The 27,328-nt window shown below is 32.2% G+C and overlaps 1 protein-coding gene across 1 annotated transcript in view; it reads right to left on the bottom strand.

Annotated features, from left to right (window-relative positions):
- Window positions 1–1,481: 1,481 nt before the first annotated feature.
- Window positions 1,482–27,328, bottom strand: part of LOC129224660 (syntaxin-7-like) — a 37,753-nt gene continuing 11,906 nt past the window's right edge. The window contains exons 6-10 of the mRNA XM_054859202.1: window positions 19,229–19,303; window positions 15,993–16,148; window positions 7,619–7,733; window positions 4,478–4,560; window positions 1,482–1,710 (exon numbers count right to left, since the gene is read on the bottom strand). Coding sequence (XP_054715177.1) covers window positions 1,618–1,710; window positions 4,478–4,560; window positions 7,619–7,733; window positions 15,993–16,148; window positions 19,229–19,303 — 522 coding nt within the window. The 3' untranslated portion in view covers window positions 1,482–1,617. The remainder of the gene's footprint in view (window positions 1,711–4,477; window positions 4,561–7,618; window positions 7,734–15,992; window positions 16,149–19,228; window positions 19,304–27,328) is intronic.

Below are 27,328 nucleotides of genomic sequence, written 5' to 3'. Positions count from 1 at the left end.
GAAACCTCTTTTTACACAGAAACGGGGAATTTTTCAATCATGTCTTTTGCGGAGCCCGAGCAGGGATTTACCGGGTCGAAAAGTGTGCTGTGAACGTGGCTATAGCAACACTCCTCCTAATTTTATTACTAATTCTACCAAAGGTATAGAAAACAAATCGATAACAGCTACATGTGCCTTTAAAATTCTATTACATGATTGATGTGCATTTTACTAAAAATGGGCCAAAAAGCCTGCACACCCGATTATAATTTTTATTTTAATTTGATAAATATTCACTTATTTAATGCTTTTTAGAGATAGTTTGTTGGGGTACAGAAAACCTCCCTCTTAACCATTCTAATTAGGAATGATGGTAAATCAGCTAAGGAAAAGTAGTTAATGCAAAGTAGGAGGAAAATGCACAAGCCGACAAATAGAGTTATATAAGAATTAATTTTGATCACATTTAGTGATTTAAAATTAAAATGTATGAAATAAGTCAGTCGAACCAGAAGAAATTTTTGAAGAAAATTTAAGATTTAATGTGCCCCACTTAAAAAGTAAGTGGATTTTTTTTTTCTGCAGAAGACTAGGTTTGTAGCAGATAAGATCTTGCACTAAAGCAGAAACTTTCCTTTAGGTCTCAGGATTGAAAAAATATATTGCAATAAGATAAACACACCAGTATCGGCCAGTGCTTAGTAGTGTTTCAGTAGTGGCCACTGCTGGCGTGTTTAACTTTGTGGTTACTTGTTCGCATGTTGAAGATTATGACTGGATTGCCTGTGTAAAGGACAGTGGCCACAATCACTAGATCACACGGGACAGTTTATTAAAGCAGAGATTAATTAGGAAGGAGAGTAATGATTTTTCCAATTTCTGGCACTTTTAAAATTAGATTTAAATAGCTTTCATTAAGTTTACAAAGTTCCACAGCATCAGCATTATGAAGATTTAAGCATATGTAAGCTGTCTTCTAGTTTTTCAAACCAATGATGTGAATGATATTCACTGTCTCTTGCAAAATATGTGCTCAAATTTATTTACAGAGAACAAGATGCTGAGTGCAAATTTATCACAGATGCATGACTATATTTATATTAAAAAATAATATTTGTAAGATTTTATACATTTATCAACATTTACTCAAATAAAAATGAAAAATAAATCCAGGATTTGTACTGAATTGTTGATTTAAATAACTTAAAATCACTTTTAAGAAATTAAATAAACATAAGGACCAATGAAAGTTGTTTTAAAATAGCAAACAAACTAGCAAATGAATGAAAGATAAATTTCAGTCAAAATGTGCTTCTTCAACAATTCAAAAGAACTTAGTAAGCCAAAAAAAAGTACTTAAGGACCAATGAAGGTTGGTTTAAATTAATAAGAAAACTATCAAATGAATGAAAAATAAATTTCAGTCAAAATGTGCTTCTTCAACAATTCAAAAGAACTTAATAAGCAAAAAAGGGGTGATAGAATTTTTTAAAAAAGGGTATAAAAAAGTTTTTAAAAAACAGACATGTAATGAAAAATTTTAGATTTCGGGAGGATTCAAATAAAAATAAGAACGGTCCAAAATTAATATGGAATCAGTATGAATCCTGGTAATTTTTAAAAAAAGTCTAGACATCAATTAACAGAAAGATAAATCACTAATGCAATGACAGCTGCTACAACAACTAATATGACAACCAAACAACACAGCTTTGTTCGATACGCTCTCTGAAATAAAAAATATATATATAATATATTGCACATTTAAAACCTAACAAAAACAAAGTATTCTTATCATTTATTTGGCAGAAAAGAAGTTTTCTGATTAAAAAGACTCAAAATTACTTCAAAGAGTAAATAATTAGTTCTGGGACCAGGCCCGGATCTGTATACTCGCAGACCATGCAGTGCAGGGGGGGGGCACGTCCTTCAGGGGGCCAAACAGACAAAAAAATGTTTTAAAAAATTATAAAAACTAGCAATAAGAATTTTAACGTTGCAAATATACATTGTTGGCCTCTGGGGAGGAGCCACATAGATTGTGTTGTGGGGGGAAGGGGGGGGGGGGGCAAAATTTATAATTGGGCCGGTTTGTTACTCATTTTAATGAGTAAACACAAGACACTAAAAGCACAATATAAAATGTTTGGAAAAAAGATCTTAACTTGATAAAATTGTTTACACAATTACATAAATCTATAAATCCTAATAATTAAGAGGAAAATTGTAATGCATAGGTAGCTGGCTCGTGTACCAAAAAAGTAGGGGTTCAGGGAAAATGGGGTGGGAGGAAAGGGCATATTTGGGCAGGACCCTGCAGCTTGATTTTTTTTCTTTTTTTGGAAAATGCCGATTTTAACTGCAACATTGATTAAATGACCATCTCTAAAATATGTACGACATAGGCTCAAAAATTAAGACTGGTTGCCACAGTAGACAATCTTCTTTCAATTCCACGAAATAATAAAATCAAGAAAGTAAAAACACTCAATAAGAATTCTTCTTTCTTCAAACACGTGAATTAATCAACATTTTTTTTTTATTGATCCTTAATTTTAAACTTCAAAAAGTTGAGGGGCAAGTCTCCTTTACATTTGGAAGTAAGGAGGCAGTTGCTTCCATTGCCTCCCTATGTGAGCCTCCTACGTCGTATGACTAAAAAAATTTAACATGTTGACTACAGGATAATTCATACTAGTTGAACTTGACCAAGAAAGGCAGCTACAAAGGGGAATTGCTAGACTCGCCATTTTCATACAAATTCTCTATATAATTATACAGCCTTAAATGAGAATATTTGGCTTCTAGAAAGGCACTAGGAATAAAATCAAGGCTGGCTGAGAGAGAAATCTATTTCTTTATTCATTTCATATTACTTTGTTATACTTCATTATAAATGCTAAATATTTAGCTATATAATTGGAATTTTTTCACTTTTATTTTTTTTAGTCATAAGGTTTTTGTATCACCTGTGACTAAACTATACTAGCACTTAGAAGTTAAAATCTGGAAATTACTACATTGGCAGTTAATGTGTTAAAGAATAAATATAACAAATAAGAGTCAGTTGAACCTTGCTGATTCAACTGATTAAGGATGACTAGGAGGGGGTATAAAGACATGAAGCGAAATAGCATTGATTAGAGCAGAATGATAAATGAAAAAAAAATCCAAATTACTGAAAACAAAGAAATAAAACATTGAGTGAAACATCTTAATTATTAAGGAATTATTATAATGAACACAAGAGAAATCATAATGGCTATGGAAGGAAGACTATAGATCAAGAAAGCAATCCAAATGACTATGAAAAGTGCAGAGGCAAAAATTTTAATAGGAAAATAATCATAGGAGAAAATTCTAATGAAAGAGGGCAAAATACAAAAGAGGGCACACATTTAAAGTATTTTTGCCTGTTGTTCTTGTTAACTGTAAAAGCATGTAAACAATGGCCTTGTGGGAAAATTGAGATAAATATTATATAACTTTGATATTGATATTTTGCTTTAATGGATTTTTTTTTTTTTTTTTTTGCTGTGTTGTTTTATTTTTCCCCCCTCACCAATTGATTAACACAGTTCAAAATGTTGTCATACAAGTAGAGCCAGCCTAAGACATACTGTGGCCAGCAGCAAAAATTATCTGCCTCCCCCCCCTCCCCTCGTTCCAAAAAAAAAAAGTTCTTTATAGTTTCAATGTGCAGCAAGGGAACATTTTTTATTTCAATTATTACATTATTTTAAATGCTTCAACAAAGAGTAGGCAACTGACAAAGGGTGGCAATTTTACATCTTATACATGTTTCATGCTTTTATTCTTGCAAACAAAATCAACACTTATTTTCTACGGCAGCATACAATATTTATTTCTGTCAATCTCATCAAATTCAAATTATTTCCAAGTTCAGGAATAAACTAATTTACCATAAACCAGTATTTGTCCCTGTGATCAAAATGAATTGCTGAAATAATTTTTAAAAATCAGCTTTTTTGCAAAAAGTCCTGATTTTTTTTCTTCTGAATCATAACCTTTATAGACATTAATTGTTTGTTTTAATGAAATTTGCTTACTTTTTTTAAAGGAAAAAGGGGCAGGGGGCTTGTAGGCAGTGTTGAGCTAAATTTGGCTCTGATGACATGAAAGACAAGAGAAGACTGAATTATTGTCATTCATTATGATTTAAAATTTAGAAAACTGCTTAAAAAAAGGAATGTTTAAAGAAAGACAAAAGAGTTATGCAGTTAATGTTCAGTATGAAGTGCCCTTTTATGTCTTGGCGATCGCCCTTCTCTCGCTGATGGCTCTGCATACAAGACAGGCATACTTAACATATAAATTGATAAGGTCTAAAGCATGAACAAGTGGCTACACAAATTAATATAAAGCTCAATAATAGAAGATAGCAAACAAAAAAGTATGTTTTCAGCTTATACAACTTTACAATGAAGTTTTTTAACAAGTTTTTAAACAACATTAAAAAGTAGTAAAACCTTACCTGATAACTACTGGCTTTTGAGAGCTGTTGTGCTCCTTCTTCGACATTATATGCAGCAGAAGTTATGTTCTGCTCTATGCTACCTAAAAAAAGGAAAAAAAAAGTCTTCCATAAACACACTAAGAACTTCACTGAGAAATCAAAACCACTTAATGAAATGCATAGTTTACTATGCACAAATGATTTTTATGGTTTACAGTAAAAGTTATGAAATTCCACATAAGAAACCAACTTATCACTCTTTATGTACATTTCTATGCCCAGTTATGAGCTCCCATTCAATAACTTTCATTATTTTAGCCAAAATTTAAGAAATACAATAAATAAAGGCGTAAATAGATAAAATTACTATTTTTAAAACTAGAAAGTTACAAAACTTGAAATGTACTACAAAAGTCCTTTTTTTTAATCAAAAAGCTTTATTTATTCATTTAACGTGCTAAACGTTGTACCAGTCCATTGGGAAAAGACTAGCATTAAAATTTTTCTGCTCAGACTTAGCTGATTTGAAAGCACCATAGGGAGACTTTTCATTCTTGTCATTGTTGCCAACATGTTGGTCTTATTCCCAAGTTGACAAAAAGGGAACGCTTTGCCTATAACTGTTGCATAAACAGAATAGTGCAAAAAACTGCCATTGCATTTGGTGTTTTAATTATTATTCACAAACATATGCACAGTGCTCCAGAAAAGTGTTATTTTGCACATCAAACTTTTCAACTTTTCACAAGTGTTGAACTTTGGCCTTTTTAAGAAGACAAGATCTTTGTGAAACTGAGAAAGTTCATAAACCATCTTTATTTGTTTTAGAGATATTGAGTGATAAATTTGTAAATTTTACCATTTTTTTTAAAATCTTAGTTATCCTTAATTTCAATTCATGAATCAATTATTTAATATTTCATTAAATGTACCATCAAAAAGCAAAATAAATATCTTTAAAATGCTAAAGTATTAAAAAACTTCAAAAATACTCAACAACTAATTTCCTAATGAGTTTTGATTAAAATTGTGCAATAAAACATCCTAAGTTTAAAGAATTAACTTTCCAAAAATCAAGCGTACAAAATATTAGAAATAATGCACTTAGTACTATTTTATCCTTTGTCATCATTACAAATTACATGTTAATAACTTTCATTACTGGATGGTAATGACATTTTAACATATTTCACCTGTCAAGGCATAAAATATAGCTACCCTTGAAATTAAGACATTTTGAACAAAGGCTCACTTATAAAAGCATAAAAAGAACAAAATTGTACAATAATGTTAAAAGTAACTCATTATGAGTAAAGATGGTAAAGACAGCAATATTTTTTTTCTATTTACTTTGATATTAAATACACATGATCAGGAAGCTTAGAAATTTCTATACATTAAGTTCTTATTTTATTGACTATGTTATGATAGCTGCTGCAAAAACTGAAAGTTATCTGAGTTGCAAATTTCACTTAGTGGTCATGAAGGCATGTATACAGTGCAAAAAACCTAGTAATGTATGCAATGAAGCAAAAGATAAACTTGATTGCAAAATAGGACACATGAAGCAATATAACATCTATTTTAAAGATTACATTATTATTATTATTATTATTTGCTGTCTTGGCAGACCCTTGAAGACATGGAATGGCGAAGGCATTTTAGTACTAATATAAAAGTTCCACATAAAGAAGTATTATTTAGTACTGTTAAATGCCTGCTACTTTGTTCTTTAGAAGGTGACAAATAAATACGGATTTAAAAAAAAAAGAAATGGAAAACATTTTTCTAAGGTTGCTAATAGCCTGGGAGGAAGAAATTGCATCTTTCTAAAGAATTGTCCATACATACAGGGTGCTTCAAACTCTTGCTAAATAACTTTTAATAGTGATATACAAGCTTATTGAGGAGTACAAATCAACAGATATCCAAGTCTATCTCCAATTGTTCTCAACCTATTGGTGTAAGACCTAAAAGTGTCTAAATCTTTAAGAAGTCTATAATTAAACTAGAATTCTCAATGATCCCGTGACTGGCCGATAACTTTCGCCAGTCATTCCTTTCAACAGTTTCTGCAACTTATAGTTGGAGCAAACCTAACTTGGTTGTAATGTGAAGACTACGCATATTCTAATCATTATGACGCTGTTAGGTTAGGTTTGGTTCCAACTACAGTCAGGCCCAGATCTATACATTTTGCCCCCCCCCCCCCTCTCCCACACAGTAAAATCTCTGCAGGGCCCCTCCCCAGAGGTCAGCAGTGTATACTTGTAACATTAAAAGTTTTAAGGGTAGTTTTTTCCAATTTTCCCCCTAATTTTTTGGGTCGTTGGGCCCTTTGAGGAAGTGGGCCCCTCTGCACTGCTGGGTTTGCGGGCACGCAGATCCGTGCCTGACTAGAGTATTCTTCAATTTTTGTAAATACATTGCAGCATCCAGAGACTTTCTTTTTCTTGGACTCAGAAAAAACAAGGAAATATTTTTTTCTCTTTCAGCTCATTTGAAAGCCAAACATCTGAATTGTCATTCTTTTGCATTCAAACTGTAAAGAACGATTACAAATCCCCCATAGAAATTTCACTGAACAAACATAAAGTGAAAAGGCTGCTGCTTTTACAATACAAGAACATTATATAAGAAATGGCCCCATGTGATGGAAAAGCGACCTTTCCTGGTCCACTAAATGACTATACCTAGAGTTGCTAGCAGCATCAAATGTGAATTACATTTATCATTCAGGTGGCCACTTAAATGAGATCATAATGAAGTACTATTTACAATGTGACATTTACTGTATATTCTCGAAATTCAAAACTAGCACTCAAGATTAATTCCATTTTAAGAAGGGGCGATCCTTTTCCATGCTGCTTTAGAGGGAACTGCTGAACAGGTTACTTTGTATTCTTTTTCTTCCGGGTTTCCACCCCTATTTTGATAACATCAGAGCAGACCTGACGCACGCACAAATTCGCCCGAGGTTTTAGCTGAAGAAAACAGACAGTATGTGAGTCAGTTCACAGAGTGATTGTGCTCATTTGTTCAGCAATGACTTATTTTTATTTCATGGCTCCTAACTCAACCAGGCCTGCTATCAGTTTTGATCATCATTTGAGCATTGAAAAGCACAGTTTGACAGCTTGTGTAAACATTTTAACTCACCAATGGTATCTCCTTGTTCATGAACCATAGCAGCGAGATCTTTGAATACTTGATTAACATCAAGCATGTCAGATTCAATCTGTCGAATCCTTTGTTCTCTTTCTAAAAGTAAGTCCTGGAATTTTTTAAAATGATGTAAAATAGCTGTGATAAATTTAAATTTTCACTTATGAGCAAAAAATTAAAATATTATTAATTAGCTTAAGCTTTAAAATTATATTTGAATTAACAAAGACAAATCAGTTCAATACAAAAAAAAAAGAAAGATTTAATCTCATCATCAAAGATTACGATTACCGTCCTAAAATGTTTAACATAGTTATCAAAACATTTAAATCAGGGAAAATATCCTTTTAAATAATTTTTAAACCTAAAAGTATTTAATAAACAAGAAGCCAGGATGAAAAAATTTAATAACAATAAATGAATTCATTTTCAGCAGTATAAGTACAACATGTAGCATAAAGGTCTAAAAAAAAAAAGACAAATGATACAAACTTTGTGCAAAACTGAATAGAATATTGAAACTAATTATCATAGCTAGCTGATGTTCACACAACACTATTATGAAGAATTCAATCTGGGTACTTTTAAATTGTAATGTAAAATCATGAGTGTTTTAGGATTGTCAGGACACAAACTATTTCTTGCAGGCTCATATATGTTTTTTCCTACACTAAATAATCCTACACACTATTTCATTATTTCACTTATTATTGATTTTTAAAATGTTCTTGTACACACTTTAAGTTTTTTCTTTTTTTTCTTTCACAAAAATTGATGGTTGAAGTAATAATAACTTTGATTATTCATTTTTTCTGTTTTGAATAATCGTGCAGATTTTCAATATTGCATCATGCTTCATGCATCAATACTTTTCTCTATGCCTTACCTTTAGCTTTGTGCTTTAAGATTATCTCATAATTTTCATGGAGAACAAATGTTTTGAATTAAGAGTTTACTCATAACAAAAAAAGTAGATATTAAGTTGAAAGTGCAGTGGCGTAACTACATACCGCAAGACCCCGCAACGCTGTGGGGACCGGAGTCGGAAGGGGCGTGAAAATTTTTGAGTTTTGTTTTCTTTCAATTTCATTAAGTTGTTCGGAAAATCAAACTTAGTTTAAAAGGTTTTTGGTTCTAGGGCCCTCTAGAACCCCAGAACCTATTGACTAAGGGCCCCCAATTAAAATACTGGGGCCCTAGGTCAAACATTTTCAGGGCCCTCATGTTACCAAGCATTACAATTTTTGCTATTTGTTAAAAGTTATAGCCGTTTGGAGCCTCCAAATAGCAGAGGCTCAATGTCACGGCCTAGTTGGCCTATTCAGTAAACAGACTCTGAGTAGGGAGAAGGTGGCCCATGGCTCAACTTCCCTGAGCGAAAACCAAACCTTGGCTCGGTATCATAGGCCTCTATTCCATCTGCCACAAAAAGAAGGGAAAATTCCTGAAAGGAAAAGAAGTCCTGACCGTACCGGATCACCGAAAAAGACGGTCCAGAGAAGTTTTTGAGATCTGGATTGGGGAGGGAGGAGGCGGGGGACAGAATTGGAAGGGCGGGAAAATTTTTGAACTTTGTTTCAATTCAATCTTATCAAACTTAGTTTTCAATGCTTATATTGGTTCTGAGCTCCTCTGGGGCCCCAGAACCTATTGACCCAGGGTCCTGATTAAGATATCAGAGGTAGTAGGCCAAACTTTTTTAGGGCCCTCGTGTACCAAACATTGAAATTTTTGAAATTTGCTAAAACAGTTTTTGCCACTTAGAGGCCCCAAATTGCAGGGGCTCTAGGCCATGACCTATTCAGTAAACAGGCCCTGACATTAGGTGGGGGAATAGCTCCCAACTCCTGACTTCCCAGTTTAAAGAAAAGAAATGTAATAGCTACTTGTTTTAAGATTAAAATTTTTTTGAGGACAATAGCTAACATATTACCAACTAAGTTTTCTTAATTTTTTTTTCAAAATAAATAAAAGATAACGCCTTAGCCAAGAGGGTGGGAAAGAAGGGATCCTAAAACTAAATATTTTTTTTTACTGCACCAAAAACAACCTATTGTTTCTTTAAACTTCAATTTCGGAAACATTCTAAGAGAGAAAGTAAGGTAAGAAAAACAACGTTAAAAAAAGCACAAATTTGCCAATTACAGCAGACACGTGTTTCGGCGTTACTTGGAGCGCTTTTTTCAATGCAAAAAGTAATGAGCTTATGGATGAAAAGACATCCGACAAAAGCCAAGAGCAGATAAGCATGCAGCTTAAAAGATAAAAATAGCGGATTAGCCAAACACCAATGAGAAAATTATAAACCGATTAGGAACCAATCCGCTATTTTTATCTTTTAAGCTGCATACTTATCTGCTCTTGGCTTTTGTCGGATGTCTTTTGATCCATAAGCTCATTACTTTTTGCATTGAAAAAAGTGCTCCAAGTAACGCCGAAACACGTGTCTGCTGTATTTGGCAAATTTGTGCTTTTTTTAACGTTGTTTTTCTTACTTTACTGTTCAGCACAAAGGTATTTATTTATCTTATCTTATTTTAAGAGAGAGTCTGAAAAACCTCCTTCTCCCTATAATGTCCAAAAATTGCTTCAAATTGCTTTTTTGAACTTTGATTTGCAAAAATTCTGGAGCAAAGTTATGAACCTCATCCTTTCCCAAATTTGGGATTTTAAAATTTTAATTTTCAAAAAATGCCGGAAGAGCCCAGCCCCTTTCTTGTCAGGCCATTAAAGGTGGCCTACAATTGCGTTTCAGAAGTTCAATTTTGAAAAATGTCCGGGGAAGCCTCCGAACCCTCGTTCCTTTTTAAATTACCGAAGATCATCTAATATTGCGTTTTGAAAACTTAAATATCAAAATAATTTTCCCGAAGTCTCATCTTTGAACAGCTTTCCCTTACAAAACATCCTTAAAACGATTTGTGGACCACTTTCGATGAAGTTAGGGGAAGGGTGAGGGGATTTGAGATTTTGTCTCTTAATTTATCAATGTCGAAGTTCCAAAAAGGCAATTTAAAGATGGATTGCAATCGCATTTTTAAAACTCCAATTTCGAAAAACTTACGAAGAAGGTCCCCATAACTTGCCTTTTAAATGTCACCTAAATTCGCTTAAAATTGCGGTTTTGGAACTTCAATTTCGAAAATTCTGGGCAGAGTCCCCAATTTAATCCTTTGTTGTAAAATCATCAAAGGTGGCCTGCAATTGCGTTTTACGAAGTTTCATTTCAAAAAAATTCCGGGGGAGAGCCCCCGAACATCCCTTCCTGCTTTTCATTAACATTAACGAAGATTGTCTTAAATTACGTCTTTAGAACTTTAATATCGAGATATTTTCGGAGAGTCCCCTGACTCCTTCCCCCAAACGTGATTCCCAATCGCATGTGTAAAAACTTTCGAAAAATAAGGCCTCCGAACCTTCCATCCTCCTAACATAGCTGACGAACATTTAAAATCACTATTTTGGAAGTTCGAAAAACTTTGAGGGAGAGTTTTGAACTTCATCCTTTCACCAAACGTCATCAAAGATAGCCTGTTGCATTTTTAGAAGTACAATTTCGAAAAATTTCCTGGATAGCCCCCGAACTCTGTTGTTTTAACATTAAAGAAGGTCTTTTAAAATTGCGTTTTCCGAACTTCCCCTATCAAAATATTAATGGAAGAGAGTCACTGACCCCTTTCCATTACATTACAAAAAATGGATTGAAATTGCTTTTTAAAACTTCAATTTCAAAAAGTTTACGATGAAGGGCCCCAAACCTTCTTTCTTCCACATATAGTCTGAAATTCCGTTTTTTTTAAACTAGAATTTCAGAAGAACTTTATAAACTCCCCCCAAACTCCTATTCCTGTACAAATATATATTTACAATTAAATTCATAATGGTAATTCTTTTTCTCCTCATTGTGACAAACTCTCCGGATTTCTGTAGCTAATGATCCCTTTCTATACTAAAATCTCAATCCCCCCCCCCTCTATATATATCGTCGCCTCAGAGTAACAGTAGGATATCTTAGTGTTATTCCTAGGATTAGATGTCTGAGTGTTGCTTTGAGGCGACGATATATGTGTGTGTGTTTGTGTGTTTTTTTAAAAAAGTTGGGCCGACAAAATCAAAAAATTGTACTACAAATCCCAAAAATACGATTTTTTAGTAGGGGGCCCAAAATCAGATTTTGCGGGGCGGCCGAAAATTTGAAGTTACGCTACTGTTGAAAGTGTCTCCTGAATAAAGGCAACTAACAAAATATTTGAATTTTCATGTCTGTTTAACATAATGTAACTTGATCAACAATAATATGAAAGTTTGCTCACAGAAATGGAATGAAACTTTGAAAAAGTATTATTTTGAAAAAATAAAAGGTAATATGGATAAATTGTAATAATAAAAATCATCATGAAATAGATAAAAGAAATACTTAATATCTTAGTGACTGATAAGTGATACTTTTACAAAAATCCGTAAAATAATTGCACATAGTAAGTAATCTAACTTTGGAAATTTATGGCTTATTCCTGGCTTGAAGGACAAACTTTTTTTGTTTCATCAAGAAATGCCTGGATCTATACTGTTTGGGCCCCCTGCAAAAAACCAGCAGGGTTCCTAATAGGACTCGACCGATGCATCGGCGCCGATGGTTGAACAATTTAGCCATCGGCATCGGCGGCCGATGCTAACTTGCAAGAAACATCGGCCCATCGGCCTTAAAAAACATCGAAAAGTCGATGGAATTGGCCGATGTTTTTGAAAAAAAAAAAGGACCTTTGCTGTTTTATTTTTTAACACAAAGTAAAGAGAGTTATTGTTTTCACATAAAATTGTTTAATTAAATTTCAGTATGAATTTCCATTTTAGTGACCCCTGAAAGAGTTTTTAATACTACATTCAGGTACCAAACAAGTTAATTATTGCGTTGTTTCTTGCAGCAGGATGTAGCGTATGTATCTCTCATAAGTCATAACTCAAAAATGGTAAGTTGTAGAAGGATAAATTTTCACATGTGAGGTGTGCGTACGTTCTAGTTGTGCACTTTCCTTTTTGTTTTCTATCGGGTGTTCTGAAAAGCCTGTTTACCTCATTTTTTGTAGCTATTAATTATTTCAATGCAAAACTAATATAGCGTCTCAGACTGACGATCATTTGGTGATATATTGCCGAATTGGAGACCATGGAAACAAATATGAGATGGCGAAACCGGTTTTTGTGTAATTTTATTAGATTTCTGTTGAATCGACGGTAATTTTTAATTTTTCGATATTTGTAATATAAATCACAGTAATGCAGTCTTTTCTGTATTGCTTCGGCGGAGTTACAAGTTTAAGGCTCGTCGAAATACATTTTGGGGCCCTATTTCTCTATCACAGAAGTTGTAAAACATTTATCAGAAGCATTTTTGTAACTCCTACGGTGCCCCTATGGTTATGGAGCCTCTCGCGCAATTGCAACATTTGCTATATTTTAAACCCGCCACTGTACGTCAAAACAAACTCGGGTGCAAGTTTTGAAAGGGTTTTTCTGCTGAATGTTTATGATTATTTTGAACTCTATTTTTTACGACAATTTTTTGAATTTCCGAGAACACTTGCGAGGCCTCTCCTCCCACTCCCTCAATTTCTGAAATTAAACTCTAGTTGTACTTCTGAGTTGTTTAAAACTAACACCATTCATAAAATTAGAGATTTTTTTTTCAAACTTTATCTGTTGTTTAGAAAGAATTTAGAGCATTAATGTGAGAAATTGATTAAAGACATTTTGAATTGTGACATAATTCGGAAATCAAAGGGACTTTTAATTTTTTTTTTTTTTCCAGAAGTGCTGAAGTAGATTCAGAAACTCTTCCGAGGCGTTGGTGGTAGCGGTTCTGTACTACAAAAATGAGGCCGAGGTTGGGGCCGAAGTGTGAGTTACTCCAAAATCAGAGGGTGAACCCCCTAAACCCTCCCTTGTCGTTTCAAACATTTCTTAAATATTTAGCGATTATTTATTTTGGTCAAGAAATGTCATTTTGCGTATTTCTCATACTTGTTTCACCTATATTTCGTAATGCGCCATCTTTTTTGCATCATTAATAGCGATCGATTTTTTTTTCTGTTGTAAGTAAGTACTTTTATGTATTTATATAAAATTAATGAATAAGTTATTTTCCTTTTTTATACAAAAGATTCAAGGCTTTTCTATAATGCAATTTTTTTAATTTCAAAAGATTGTTAAATTGAAAATTTAATTTGAACTTGTTTGTAAAGCTTCATAAAAGATTAAACAATCAAATTGTTCAATATTATGCGTACAAACAGTAGATCAAGTAGTATATGTATTCAGTTATTAACTTGGTGTAAATATTGAGTTTGTTTATTGTAGCTGCGTTTTAAGAACTTTGCTCTTTTCATGGCTATTTCTTTTTTCAGCAAAATCTATGTCACTGTTATAGCTTTTATGAAAAATGCAAACTTTTCTATTCATAAATTTTAAATAAATATAAAAATATTCCTATTTTGATTTATATTGTAATTTATCTGTTACCGTTTTTGTTTAATTTGATGACTAAAAAATGTCTACGTGCTATCTTTCTACTTTAATTGCGTAATTTGTTGACGGTTTCATAGTTTTCTTTTTTTTTTTTTTTTGAATGATTAAACAACATAATTTAATGTTTTTTAGCTATGTTTAGTGCACCTAAATACATACATTATTACAATATTACTGAAATCTTAGTTATATGTTCAATTTAAAAAAAAATTAATTGGTTATTAAACAGTCTCTTTGTTTTTCTTCCTTTTTTTTTTGGCTGTTGTTCTTTCTATTTCATCATGCAGCAGTCAAAAAAGGAGAAGCATAATTACACCCTATACAGATTGTACGTAGTATGATCCAAAAGTTCGCCGGCTGTATAAAACCTTACCCAGAATAGTTTACGTTACCGAAGCACATCCACCTTCAAAAGGTCACCTTGAGGGGCTATGTACTTCTGCCAGTGTTCATATAACTTTTGGAAACACTCCTGGAAGCCATTTTTCGCTACCTTCTATGATGCAGCTTTATCTTCTCCTGACGGAAGAAAGCGGCGTCCATGCAAATGCCTTTTTGCTGGGAACAGGTAAAAGTTACACGGAGCTAAGTCCAACGAAACGTTACGTTATTTGCTTGTCATATCAGAGTATTGACCAATCGAACCGTGCATCCTCTACATGAAAGTCGCCTTCTTCCCCACGATGAAGTTAAAGCAGCAGCGCAAGAGACCTTACAGGAGGTTGCGAAAAATGTCTTCCAGGAGTGCTTCTAAAAGCTATACGAATGTTGGCAGAAGTGCATAGTCGTTCAAGCTATTTTGTAAATAGATATGCTTCGGTAATGTGAACTATTCAAGGTAAGGTTTTATACAACTTGTCCACAAACTTTTAGATCATACTACGTACGTATGAGTTTTCAACTTACTATTTCATAACGTTTTAGAGTGACGCAAGTTTACGCGCATGAAGACATCACAAGAGAATTTGCGATAATTAACTGAGGAGGCGTTCAAAATGGATATTTCGGTCATCTATATGTTCTTAGGTACATATGCATGTACAGATGTACCGAAAAAACTTGTGTAGTATAAATTGGGTGATCGTAAAATAGAAATTTAGGTCGAAATCTGATTTTTTTTTTGTGATTACAATTCCTTATTCCTAGAAAGGAAGTAAAGTGAAATGAATCAATGATCCTTTAAATCCCCAACAATCTTATCAATTTATTTCTGTTTGATTTTTTTTTTGCCATCGGCCATCGGCAATCGGCCATTTGGAGGAAAACAATCGGCCATCGGCCCTCTTTGAACAAACGGTCAACAATCGGCATCGGCCCATCGGCCAAAAAATGCCATCGGTCGAGCCCTAGTCCCTAACTGCCTGCTGGATTTCTATGCCGCTAAGGTCCACATGTCCTTTAGTGGTGTGGGCCCCCTTCACTGCAGGATCTGCGGGTATATAGATCTGGGCCTGTCATCAGCAATCCCCTTCTATATATCTACAAGGAATTGTTCTGCATTTTTTGGTTGAAACAATTGCATGTATAGTGATGTTTCCACCCATTATACTCACTGCATTTATACAATAAATAAGGTTCTGGTATTTCTTTCATACCATATGCAGCAGTGCACATTTAAGTGAATAAAAATAAAGTGATCAAATGTTTAGAAACAGAAAATGTGTATAAGATTGTATATACATAACAAGGCTCTTCTAAAAAGTCTTCTAACTCAATGTGCTTTGAGTAAAAGGACAACAGTTCAGGAAATAACTTAAATAGAAAGAAAATTACATAATCTGGAGGAGGAAGTAGGACAAATATTATAGAACATATTCAAGAAATAATAAACTGTGAAATTTACCTTCTCAAACTCTAACTCCTCTTCCATCTTTTGCTGCTGCTGAACACGGTCAGCATCAAGCAATGATTGCTGCTCTTCCTCTTCTTCTAAAGCCCAAATATTTTTGCTAGAAGATGGCAATGGCAGCTCTGCTCGCTTCATTTTCGGTCCTAATTGCTGCAAAAAGATTTTTTTTTTCTTAAATTCCAGTCTTAAAAATAAATTAATTCTAATTACTTGATTTTAGAAGTTAGCTACATAGAGCCATTCCAGGGAAAAGCAGGCTTTTGTCCTACAAGTGACAGCTCTATATTTCATTTCAAAACCTGTAATAAACAAATTACCCCCCCCCCCCCCCCAAGATATCACACAGGTATGTGTTGCAAAAAAGTTTTATTGCATTTTTGAAATAATTTTATCGAAATAAATATAGATCTGTCACATGCCGGAAAAAATGTGAAATTCTCTGGAATGATATACTATTTGTTTCTTTTTAAAACTAAAGAATAAATAGCAAGAAAGAGTATACATTTTTGAAAATTGCAACAATAGATTTGGATAACATTTTTCTAGAATAAAGACGACTCTAAGATTGATGTCCAAAAGTGTTTCCTGCACATGACAGGAATACTTTAATCAAAAAGTAACTTTTTAAAAAAGAAATTGGAAAACATAATTTGCTAAGAAAAGTACCCCTTTCACTGGGTCAACAACTTTTTAACTAACTCAAAATAATTTATATATGTATCTCCTGCATTTAGGTAAAAGTCACTAATTCTATTACTTCAGTTTTGAGACTTTGTCAGTTTAAATTTTCAAATAGCAATGAAAAATAGTAAAAATTATTTCATAGAACCCTAACTCTTACAGCAAGTTAAATTGTACAACTGGTTTACATCATGAAATAACGAACTATAAAGTCTAATTTATTGCAATGATTAAGCTTTTTTTTTTCCTTTCTGTTTCTGTGGACACTGACATTTGGCAGAGCACTGTTGACATATGCAAAAAAGGAAGGAACTGTAGTCCAACTGTTCCACAGGTCATGATGGAATCACCCAGTGTAGTAGTTTTTAGTTTCATGAAATCTTTTCGTTACATAGGAAAGAAAGTATTGCATTCGCAAAAAAAATTCACTCAAATATTGGCTTAATTTTCATTTTGCTCAAACCCTGAATAAATGCAGAGTTGTTTTTTTTTTTTCATCCTGATCACATGTGCAAATGTACCTAATAACGTATGGGCGCCCGAAATATCCATTTTGACGATCACCGAGTTAATTACTACGAGTTTTCGCGTGAAGTCTGTATGTACATATGTATGGGTGGATGTATGTATCTCGCATAACTCAAGAACAGCAAGCCGTAGAAAGTTTAACTTTGGTATGTACTCTTAGTGGGGTATAGTGCATTTTCCCTTTTGGTTGCATTCGAATGTTCCAAAAGGGGTCTTTTACATCTTTTAGGAGAAAATCAATGTTAATTTCAATGCAAAATCAAGTGATGTCATAATTAGGTTAACACTTGGCAATATATCACCAAGTTTTTGGTGGACAAGTTTTGTCGCCAACTTGGGCGATATACCAAGGTGATATACCATTCAGTTGGCAACAAAACTTGAAGGGAAAAAATTATTTTTCAAATCTGGTTTCAATTTGGCGTTATTGGTGATATTTAGAGTAACCCACTGAATCAAATTAAAATTGCCAATATTGGGAAAATTAATCTATGTAAAACCCTTTTTTGCATAGGTTTGCGACAAACTAGGGGAAAAAAGATTTAAAGTGTTTTCTTGATTTTTTTTTCTTTAATCAAAAATCATGCATTATTTAATTAAATGTAAAAGGAAGTAGTGAGGTGTCCGCATCATATTTTTTAAAATTGCCATGCAAAATGCTATTTACTACTTTTCATAGTTAAGGATTATATAGTTATGATTAATTATCAATATTTGGCTTTCTTATTTTGTTTATAAAAGCGAAGATATGATAGGATTTTGATGAAATAATTTGTTTTTATTGGTTATTCATAAAAACTCTGAAAATGCACGATTTCAAAATTTTAAAATAAATTAGCACTTTATACAACAAGGAATTAAAAAATCAACTTTCATATTTATGATATAAAAGTTTAACTTCCAAAAAGTTTGATCAAAAAATCTCAAATCTCTTCATAGAACTTAAACACTAAACTTGGAGATTAACTTTTAAATTAAATGCAATATTTTTCTCACTTTTTTTCTGAATGAAAATTAAAATTTGGGACATGCACTTTCATTGATGCAGTGTCAACAGATATGGTTAAAGAGTAAACATTAAAAGAAAATAACACATATGTGCTTTAGAGGCTACAACATAACCCCTTCCGTAAAGAGACTAATTAAATTGATAAAATACACCGCCAGCTCAGTTATTCCATCCAAGGACTGCAGTTTTGTGCTTTTTAGCGCTCATCAGCCTGGAATAGGAAGTAACTGAGCTGGAGGCAGAAAACCTCTTAAAGGAGCCTATTTAGGTACATTATGCATTTCTGCCCTGGCTTAAGGTGGTAATTTACTGCAAATTAATTAAATTGACTTTGAAACAAAAAGTCCCATACAGCCAATTTCATGCACTGAAGAAAGCAGGTTCTTCGGTATTCCGAAAAATTTGTATATTTTTTGTTATGAGTTCAGGTCAAAACATGTTCTCCTCTGATAGACTTTGTTGCTGACTCTGATCACCCCTCATACAGACTTTTTGTTTAACTTGTTTAGTGGAAGGTAAAACAAACTCACAAAATATGTTCAAAAATATTAAATAATAGATCATTTTCAGCTATAAATTATAAAAGTATTCATTAAAAAAAAATTCAAAGGCTACAATTTAGGTATGAGAAGCAAAGGGATGTAAGTGGCAAAATTAAAAACTTGGAGGTAAACAGTACAAATGGTAAGTGAACCTCTCCTCTGTCTTGGAGCAAGGGATAGTACTAAGAGTCCTGGTAGGTGCTGTACAGAATGATTTGGAAAAAAAATCAATGAAAGTCTACCTAGAAAGTTATCTTTAAACTGTTTAATTCAAAACTTGAAAATGTCCACTTACATCCCTTTTCTTCTAACTGCCTAAATTATAAAAAAACATGGCAGTAAGTATAAATTTAAAAGGATTGGAATAAAGAAAAGAAAGAACAAGAAAAGTACAGGATTTAAAACTTGACTTCTATTTTCACACATTGAACACATCATATAAGTTAAAGCTTATTCTTTTCAAACTATACCTTTTGCAGAGTATCATATCTCTGCACTGTTGCATGGAATTCATTTCTGACTCTCTCGGACTGTAGCCTATGCTCCTGAAAAGGGAATAGAAAATATATAATTTTACGTCATGAAATCAAATTTATTGTAAACAATTTTTAGCCTACTTTCCCAGTAAAAGTCACGAGAAAGAAGAAAAAAGAATGAAAGAAGGCTTAATGAATCTTGAAAATGCTACAAAAAAAAAAAAAAAAAGTCAAAAATAAAATAAATAAATAAATATCAAAAAATTAAAAACTGGAAACTAGGGTATTGAGATGGGGGAAAATGTCTGTTGGTCTGTCTGTCTGCCCCCCCCCCCCCACCCAATAACTTTTGAGTGAATAGTCCATTTCGAACAAATTTTTTTTTTGTTCAAAAGACTTCAGCGAGGACACCTTATTCCTATATTTCACTTTTTGATTTGAACTATTTTTTGTTCAATTTTGAACAGTTCAAAAAAACTTAACATTGGCGCCTATTGGGAAATTTAAGTCAATTAAGAACTGTGAGGCGAATTTGCTGCAAACAAACTTTGTAGGAAAAAGCTTTTGATGAAAAACTTGTAAATAAAATATCTTTTTGATTTGAACAATTTTCTGTTCAATTTTGAACAGTTCAAATCCCTTAACATTAGCGCCTAAGGAGGAACTGATAGTCAATGTAGATTCTGTACTTGAATGCGGATTTACTTCAAAAAATTTTTGTTGGAAATAGCTCTTGACGACCGACTCCAGACTCCGACTCCGATAATTTAAGGGCACCTGACTCCGACTTCGCAGATATGGTTTTAACTGCGAAATAATTATTGTTAATATGACTTGTTTTTATTTTCGCTCTAAAGTTTTAATTTAGGTATTCAGTTTTCGACGGAAAAACTCCAAATCATTTATGTTTCTACATAAAGATATGTGCAAAAGATTTTTTTTTTTTGACAATGAAAATTATTTCTTTAAGTTGACATTTTATTGTTTTTATTTATTTTGGTAAGTGCATTAATTCATATAAAAAATTATTTTTGGCAACAGGGGAAAAATGAAACTATTTATTTTAATAAGCTTATTAATTTTACTTACTATTTTTTCGTTTTAAAAGTGGTTAAAGAACTTTTTTTTTATGGAAAAAAGTGTATTAGCAGCTTTGTTTGAAAGGTGCTGCTAGGTTATTTGTTCTTTTATTTATTTTATTTTATTATTTTTTTCACACTTTTATTTTTTTAGTTGAGTGAAACATATTTTATTCCTAGAAATCAGCTTAAAGTATTTAAAAAATATGTTTGAAACAATTTGCAATTTTAGCTATTTTTTAGAATATTGATCAGGTATTAGAAAGTACCTGATACGGGAAAGTAGGCTCGTTTAGTTCTAGATGGAACTTCTTGTTAAAATACATTTTGTTGCCTCAGAGCAACACTAAGACATCTAATCTCAGAAATAACACTAAGATATCCTACTGTTGCTATGAGGCGACGATTTGCTTCTGGAAAATTGAAGTTTTAGCATAAAGGAATGCACTTTTGAACTTTTTGAAAGGTTCTTTTTTCCCCTTTTGAATTTTTATTCTTTCAAAGAGTAGTTGATTACTCCATGTTTCTTCAAGTTAGTTTTGAAAAATTTGCTGACTATCTTTTCAGACTTTTTGTTAAAACTAAATGTATTATGAAAAGAATACTAAAAAATTGGTACTCTTTAAAAATAATATCATCATGCAAAAAGCAATAACCAAACTAGTATGTTATGGCTATCACGAAACTTTCTTCTATATTTTTTTTTTTCTGATCCCTCCCCATGCGTGACGAGGAAGCAATCTTCCCAACAAAAACAAAATTACACATTCAAAAACTTGACGACCATCCCAATATCTGAATTATTGCAAAAGCAAAGTAAAGAGCGAAAATTGAAAGTTATTTTAAAAGCCTTGCTTGAATTAATTACAAATATTTTATTTGTTAACAAACATAAGATGGCAACAGTTAAAATTTTTAAATCATTGAGATAATATCTCCGATCATTTCCATACAATTAAAATCACGAGAAATACGCAGACAACAATCTATTAGGGTCAGGTGGGGTAAAATGGGTATAAAATAGCCTACTTTTGGATTTTGACTCAAATATTTTTGTCAAAATATTTTTTCTAAATTTTTTTTGTTTTATGTATTCATTATATATGTTGAAAGTAGAATTAAATGATTTTCACACATAATTTGATACAAATTTATTTTTGAGAGGAGTGTTTATGACTATATGTTTTCTATACCCATTTTACCCCACGCAGGTGAAAATGGGTAGTCTGTAGGGTAAAATGGGTATTGAAGTCTAAGAAGTGATAAAAAAGCATACTATTTGTTCAATGCAGTGTGATAATATAGTCTTAAGAATCAGTTAACAAAATTTTACAATTTAATTTAAAAAATAGTGCGAACAGTAAATTTGACAAAATATTAATGAGGTTTCTTTCAATGCATGATATTCATACTTGTCATTTTTTAAAAAAAGTAATGGCTTCTATTGTTAAATTGTGGCTCATTAATTATTTCTATTATTTGATGTTTTTCAATGAAATCCATGTCGTCTACATCAGGAAAAATAAGAAAAATCCCCCATCTCGGATTTTTTTTAAATATTTCATTGCATAATATTTCCCTCAACAGCCATATATTTGCCAATAAATTCTTTCTTGCATGTTTCCTCAAAGTATAATATTTATACTCAGGCACCTGTGGTTAAACTTTGCTACAAAGCATATTTTAAGCAGTTTCTATTCAGATAACTCCTCTGAACGGAAACTTTCTTTTTCCACTATTTTTTATTTTCTTGTTTTTTAATTCATTATTTTTTTCACTTTCAACTCTTAGCCTTTCTGAAACATCTTTGTCAATACTTCCTGTATTTGCCAGCATACATTTAAGTTGCTTTAAATAACTCATGCAGGTAGTTGTCAAATCTGAAGCTCTTGTTGAAATTGCAGACAATATAGCACTTTTCAAATCTTTATAAGGTGACGAAATCGTGCTTTGTATGTATAAATTTCAGATTGAAATGAGGATGCGTTCTGAGAATTTAAAGGTACATTAGAGAAATTGGTAGCATCTGATTGCAATCAAGTACAACTGTGACGACCAGCAACAGGCTGGGCCCAGCATATTCTGAGGAAATTGTTATCTTGGGCGCAAGTGCAGAAAAACTGTAGAATAAGTATACCACTGGCTTCTTATTATTTGTTATGATGGAGCGAAGTTTATTTTATAAAGTCACGGCATTGCATACTTTTATGTTTCAATCATTTTAAATTAACCACAAATGAAATAATATTCATTTAAAGGAAAATATGCTGTTGTATCTTTTAAAACAACTTGCTGGAATGATTAGCCTAACTATATACCCATTTTACCCCATTTTCAAAATATGAGATTAAAAATAGAAAAAAAACTTTTTTCTTCCCTGTAAGTTGAAGCAGCAACAAAAATGTCCAACTAAAGATATTATGACACAGTAATAAAAATTTCTCAAAATCCGGAGCAGGAGATAGAAGTTTAATCAGACAACATGCGGCTTGAATTTATCTACTTCAATTTAAAGAGTTACCTCTTACTAAAAAAACAATCTATTGGAAAAATATTTTTTGTGAAACAGAATTCAGAACAGCCAAGTATAATGTCCCACTCAAAAAAATGCAAATTTAATTTAAAATAATTTGTTTTTAAAACCATATATTTTGACTACCCATTTTACCCCACCTGACCCTACGATTTATCTTTCTTATTGTTGCATTAATAAAGCTATTTTTATTCGCAAAAAAAAAAAAATCAACACCTCTTAGATTCGATTGGCGTCAAAATTGAACCAAAGCCTGTTTACATATGGATTCACATACATTACAAATTTCAACCAGAACATAGCATTATTTCTTGAGATAGGGCAATCACAATGGAAAAAAAGAATGGGTAATTGCGCTACCCCCCCCTTTTAGCTGTTGACACCAAAATAAAATCAGCTCTTATACCCACTAAGGGCTATTTGCCGATAAATTTTTCTTTCATTTTTGAGATACAGCAGTCACAACTGACGACAAAAAACGTTCTATAGCTCAACTCCCGTTTGAGTTATTGACACAAAAATTGAATCAGCACCTGTTCCTGTTAATGGCAACATATGGACCAAATTTTGTTTGATTCCGCCAGTTACTTCCTGAGGAATAGCAAGCACACGTAACTCAAAAAATGTCCCATTGCTCACTCCCCTTGGAGGAATTCACGCCAAAAACCAATGGGCACAAGTTCACATAGGGGCACACATGTGTACCAAATTTTATTCGATTTCATGTGGTAGTTTTTGCTGTAGAGCGGCCACAAAAAACTGGTCACACATAGACGTGACACACACACACACGGACACACACACACACACACATACACACACAGACAGACAGACATTTTCCAAAAATAATCGAAATAGATTCAGCAAATGGACTCAAAACGTTCAAATCTTTCGAAATTCGAAAATTTGCACGAATCCAATACTTTCTTCTATATATTATATACAGAAGAAAGTAAAAATAAATTATCTATGCTGTAAAAAATGTGCACAATTGTAATAATGAACAAAACACAATAAAAAAAAAGAATATATACATAGAAATATAGTATATATATACATAATCAATAAAGAACATTATAAAGTAGCTCCTCTTTCCATTTTCTATAAGTCTCAACAAATTGCTCTTAAATATCCTTTCAAACAAAAAAGGCAGCTGCTGGAGAAAGGGGGGGGGGGTCATTGAAGCAATCTCTGGTTGCAAAGAAAGCAAAAAAAAAAAAACCTTTGATTGCTCTTAGGAGCAGTTCAATGAATATTTGAGGCATTCATATTCTAATTTATTTTTTTATGACACAGATGACTGCTAAAATAGGAGAAATATTTTTTAAAAGACAAAATTTTAAATGGAACCGCTGTCAAGGCTTCTCATTTTGGTAAGCTTGCAATTTTGTTAAATTAATCTAACAAATAATTCTATGCTTGAAAGAGTGGAACAGATATGCTAGAGATATTTTGTTCAGACCCTTCTGCTGGTTTCAAACTGATATACTTACCAGGATTATTAATTTTTATTTTATTACAGTGTCTTTTGTTTTGGGAGGATTGAAGCAAACAAATTTCTCTTTAAATCTATATGATCAATAAAATTTGATTTCATTTGTATATTCTATTAAGTTAAACGTTATTTAAATGAGAGGGTACTGCTTAAAGGGCGTTACCATGAGCAAATTTAAAAAATGACGTATCTATTAAATGAAGAAAACAAATCTGAAGTGTACACTAGGGATCAGGATTGTCAGAATTAAGAACAGTAAATACGGGACAGGCTTCTAGGAGTGAAAAGGGGGAGGGGTGTTAAGATATCTATTCCTGATAAGTCTAAAAAAAATCAATCACAATAAAGCATTAAACCTCACAAAATGTTGCCTATCAAAGTATAAAAATCGTTTTCATTGCAACTGATGACGTATGCGCAGAGATCTATTTCCAACATTAGTCAATGAGCAAAGAAGAAGCAAATATTCAGTTTCTCATAGTCTACCGCCAAAACAAAAACATACAAACCAAATCAAAAGGAAAATAATTTTTGAGTTTGCTGCCACATAATTTTCTTATTGCTCATTATTTCTCATTTTTTGTTTTACTTTATTTTTTTAACTTAAAATAATGTCTTGTTCTGTAAAATATTGTTATCAGCTAGAATAAGGGACTTTAGCCCTCCTGTATGGAAATTCGCCGGGATGAGGAACAATTTTTCAAAATACAGGACTGTCCCTTGAAATCTGGGACGTCTGGTAACCCTGCTAGGGGTGCACCAATAAGCAAATCAGCCGATTACAAATAATTCAGCTGTTGGTAATCAGTCGATTAATCGGCTCTAGCCGATCGGATATGATCATTTATCGGCTCTAGTAGCCGATAAATGATCATAATGGTTACTTTTAATGCTACCAATTCATCCGTCACTTTTTTTCTTTTCTTTTATTTTTGTTTACTTTAGAAATAATTCACGTTTATTTCAGAGGGACGATTTTTCTCCTCAGATAAGAAAATTTTAAAATATTAGGGGTAGTCGTGGTAAGCAGGCAAATTTAGGAGCATTTTTTTTATTTAAATTTATTTTTAAATTATTAGTAGCCATTTAATCCAAGTTTTTTATTCGTTTATAAAAAAATATATAAGGTTATCTAAAAGCGCTATTCTAAAAGGGAAAAGTATTGACTCATGAAAAATGATGCAACATTGTATATATGCGGATATATATTCAAAAAATAAATAAATAAATAAAAAATAATATTTCCTTAACCATTAGCTTATAAAAATAAAAAAGTAAATTATGTACACATCATTTTTTACATCAAATAAAATTTTTAAAAATATTTTGGGAGGAGTAAAATAACCAAAAAAAAAAATCAAGTTGTGTCACCAAATACTGGGGTTAGGGTCTCATCGTAAACTTTAGGAAATGATCCTGATTGTCTTTAAGAAATAAAAGAAAAGAATTAAGGGAGAGGAAGAAAGTTAAGGGGAGGTTCTTGTGGATCATATACCCATTTGTGTGTTTCTGTTACATTTCTGTCCTTCAAAAGATAAATAGAAATAACATTAATAACGTAAAAATAAAAAGTTGCTACAAGGCAGGTGATATGAAAAGTGTAGGGGGATTAATAATTTTCGCATTCCAATTTGAATGCCCTGTAATTTAAATATTCTTTGTAGCGCCATGTGAGTTTCAGCTGTGAGAATTATTCTTTAATATTTCATTCAGTTTTACGCACTTTCTAAACTATTTGTTTTTACTCTGTACACTTTCATACTTTAGTTCTAAAATAATGTTTGTAGCAAATTACGTTTATTTATTGTTCATAAATGTATTCATCATGGTTTCTTGTTAAAGGTATACTTAAAAAATTTTTGAAAAATGTTTTCCCCGCCGATTAATAGACAACATTTGGCCAATTATAAATAATCAGCAAAGTGGCCGATTAATTGGTGTATGCGTTGTGTACACTACATAACTTCCTCCCTGTTAAATATCAGATGTCTTTTTAACAACTCAAAAGAAAAGGTGCATGTTCTCATATGTGCGAATTCGATGTAATACTTTTTAAATTCATATTTTTTTTTTTCCAATTATATGTTTAATATAGAGTTTTTCATTTTCAAATTTAAAGAACTTTGCTAGCATCAAGTATTAAAAATTTGAAGGAAAATGATGTACATTTTTTTGTATGAAAGGAGATTTGCAACCATTACAGTAAAAATAAATGCTGCAGATAAAGCACTGAGTTTATACAATTCTTCAGTAAGAATAATTTAATTTTTCAAGCAAAATTGAGAAATAGAAAAATTATAAACACAAATAATCTTAAATCTTTTAAGCAAAAAAATGTATTGAACAGTATTTTTTTTTTTTTTTTTTTTAATAGTTTTGAAAAATTTTGGAGCAGATTTGAACCTTAAGAACCCACTTTTACGGGTAGGCCAGGACTAGAACTAGGGAGGTTTGGCCCACTTTTTACAAACAGAATTTTCTATTATTTATTTATTTATTTATTTATTCTAATGGTTAGAAAATTTCCAGACTGACATTATTTGCTTCCTTACGCTATCTGGAAACGTTTTACATTATCATATTTTATTTAAATTGCATATTTTTTTAAGTAATTTTTCAAGACTATCCAAACTGGAACAAACCTCCCCATTTGAGGGAGGTTTGAATTATCATAAGGGAGGTTTCACCCACAGAGGTTAAAAGTTGAAAGTTTCTTATGTATTTGAGAAGTTTAATGAAAGAATGCCTCTAACAGAAGATAATTTTTAAAAGCTCCAATATAGAACTCTAATTGGTAAGAACTGCTGTTTAGAAAACATTCTGCTTATTGGTAATTTTTCAGCCAAATGTCCTGAATACTTTTAATATTAAACTAACGTCGTCAAATTTTTTGCTCAAAATCATTTTTTTTGAATCTTTAATAATGTATATTGGCCTATGAAGTGTACGAAAGTATGTTTCAAATGCAACCTGTATAGTGCTTTTAA

Source organism: Uloborus diversus, chromosome 1, assembly GCF_026930045.1.
Source record: "Uloborus diversus isolate 005 chromosome 1, Udiv.v.3.1, whole genome shotgun sequence".
Lineage (NCBI taxonomy): Eukaryota > Metazoa > Arthropoda > Arachnida > Araneae > Uloboridae > Uloborus > Uloborus diversus.
Note: the sequence above shows the minus strand (reverse complement) of the source record. Positions and strands in the feature narration are given on the sequence as shown.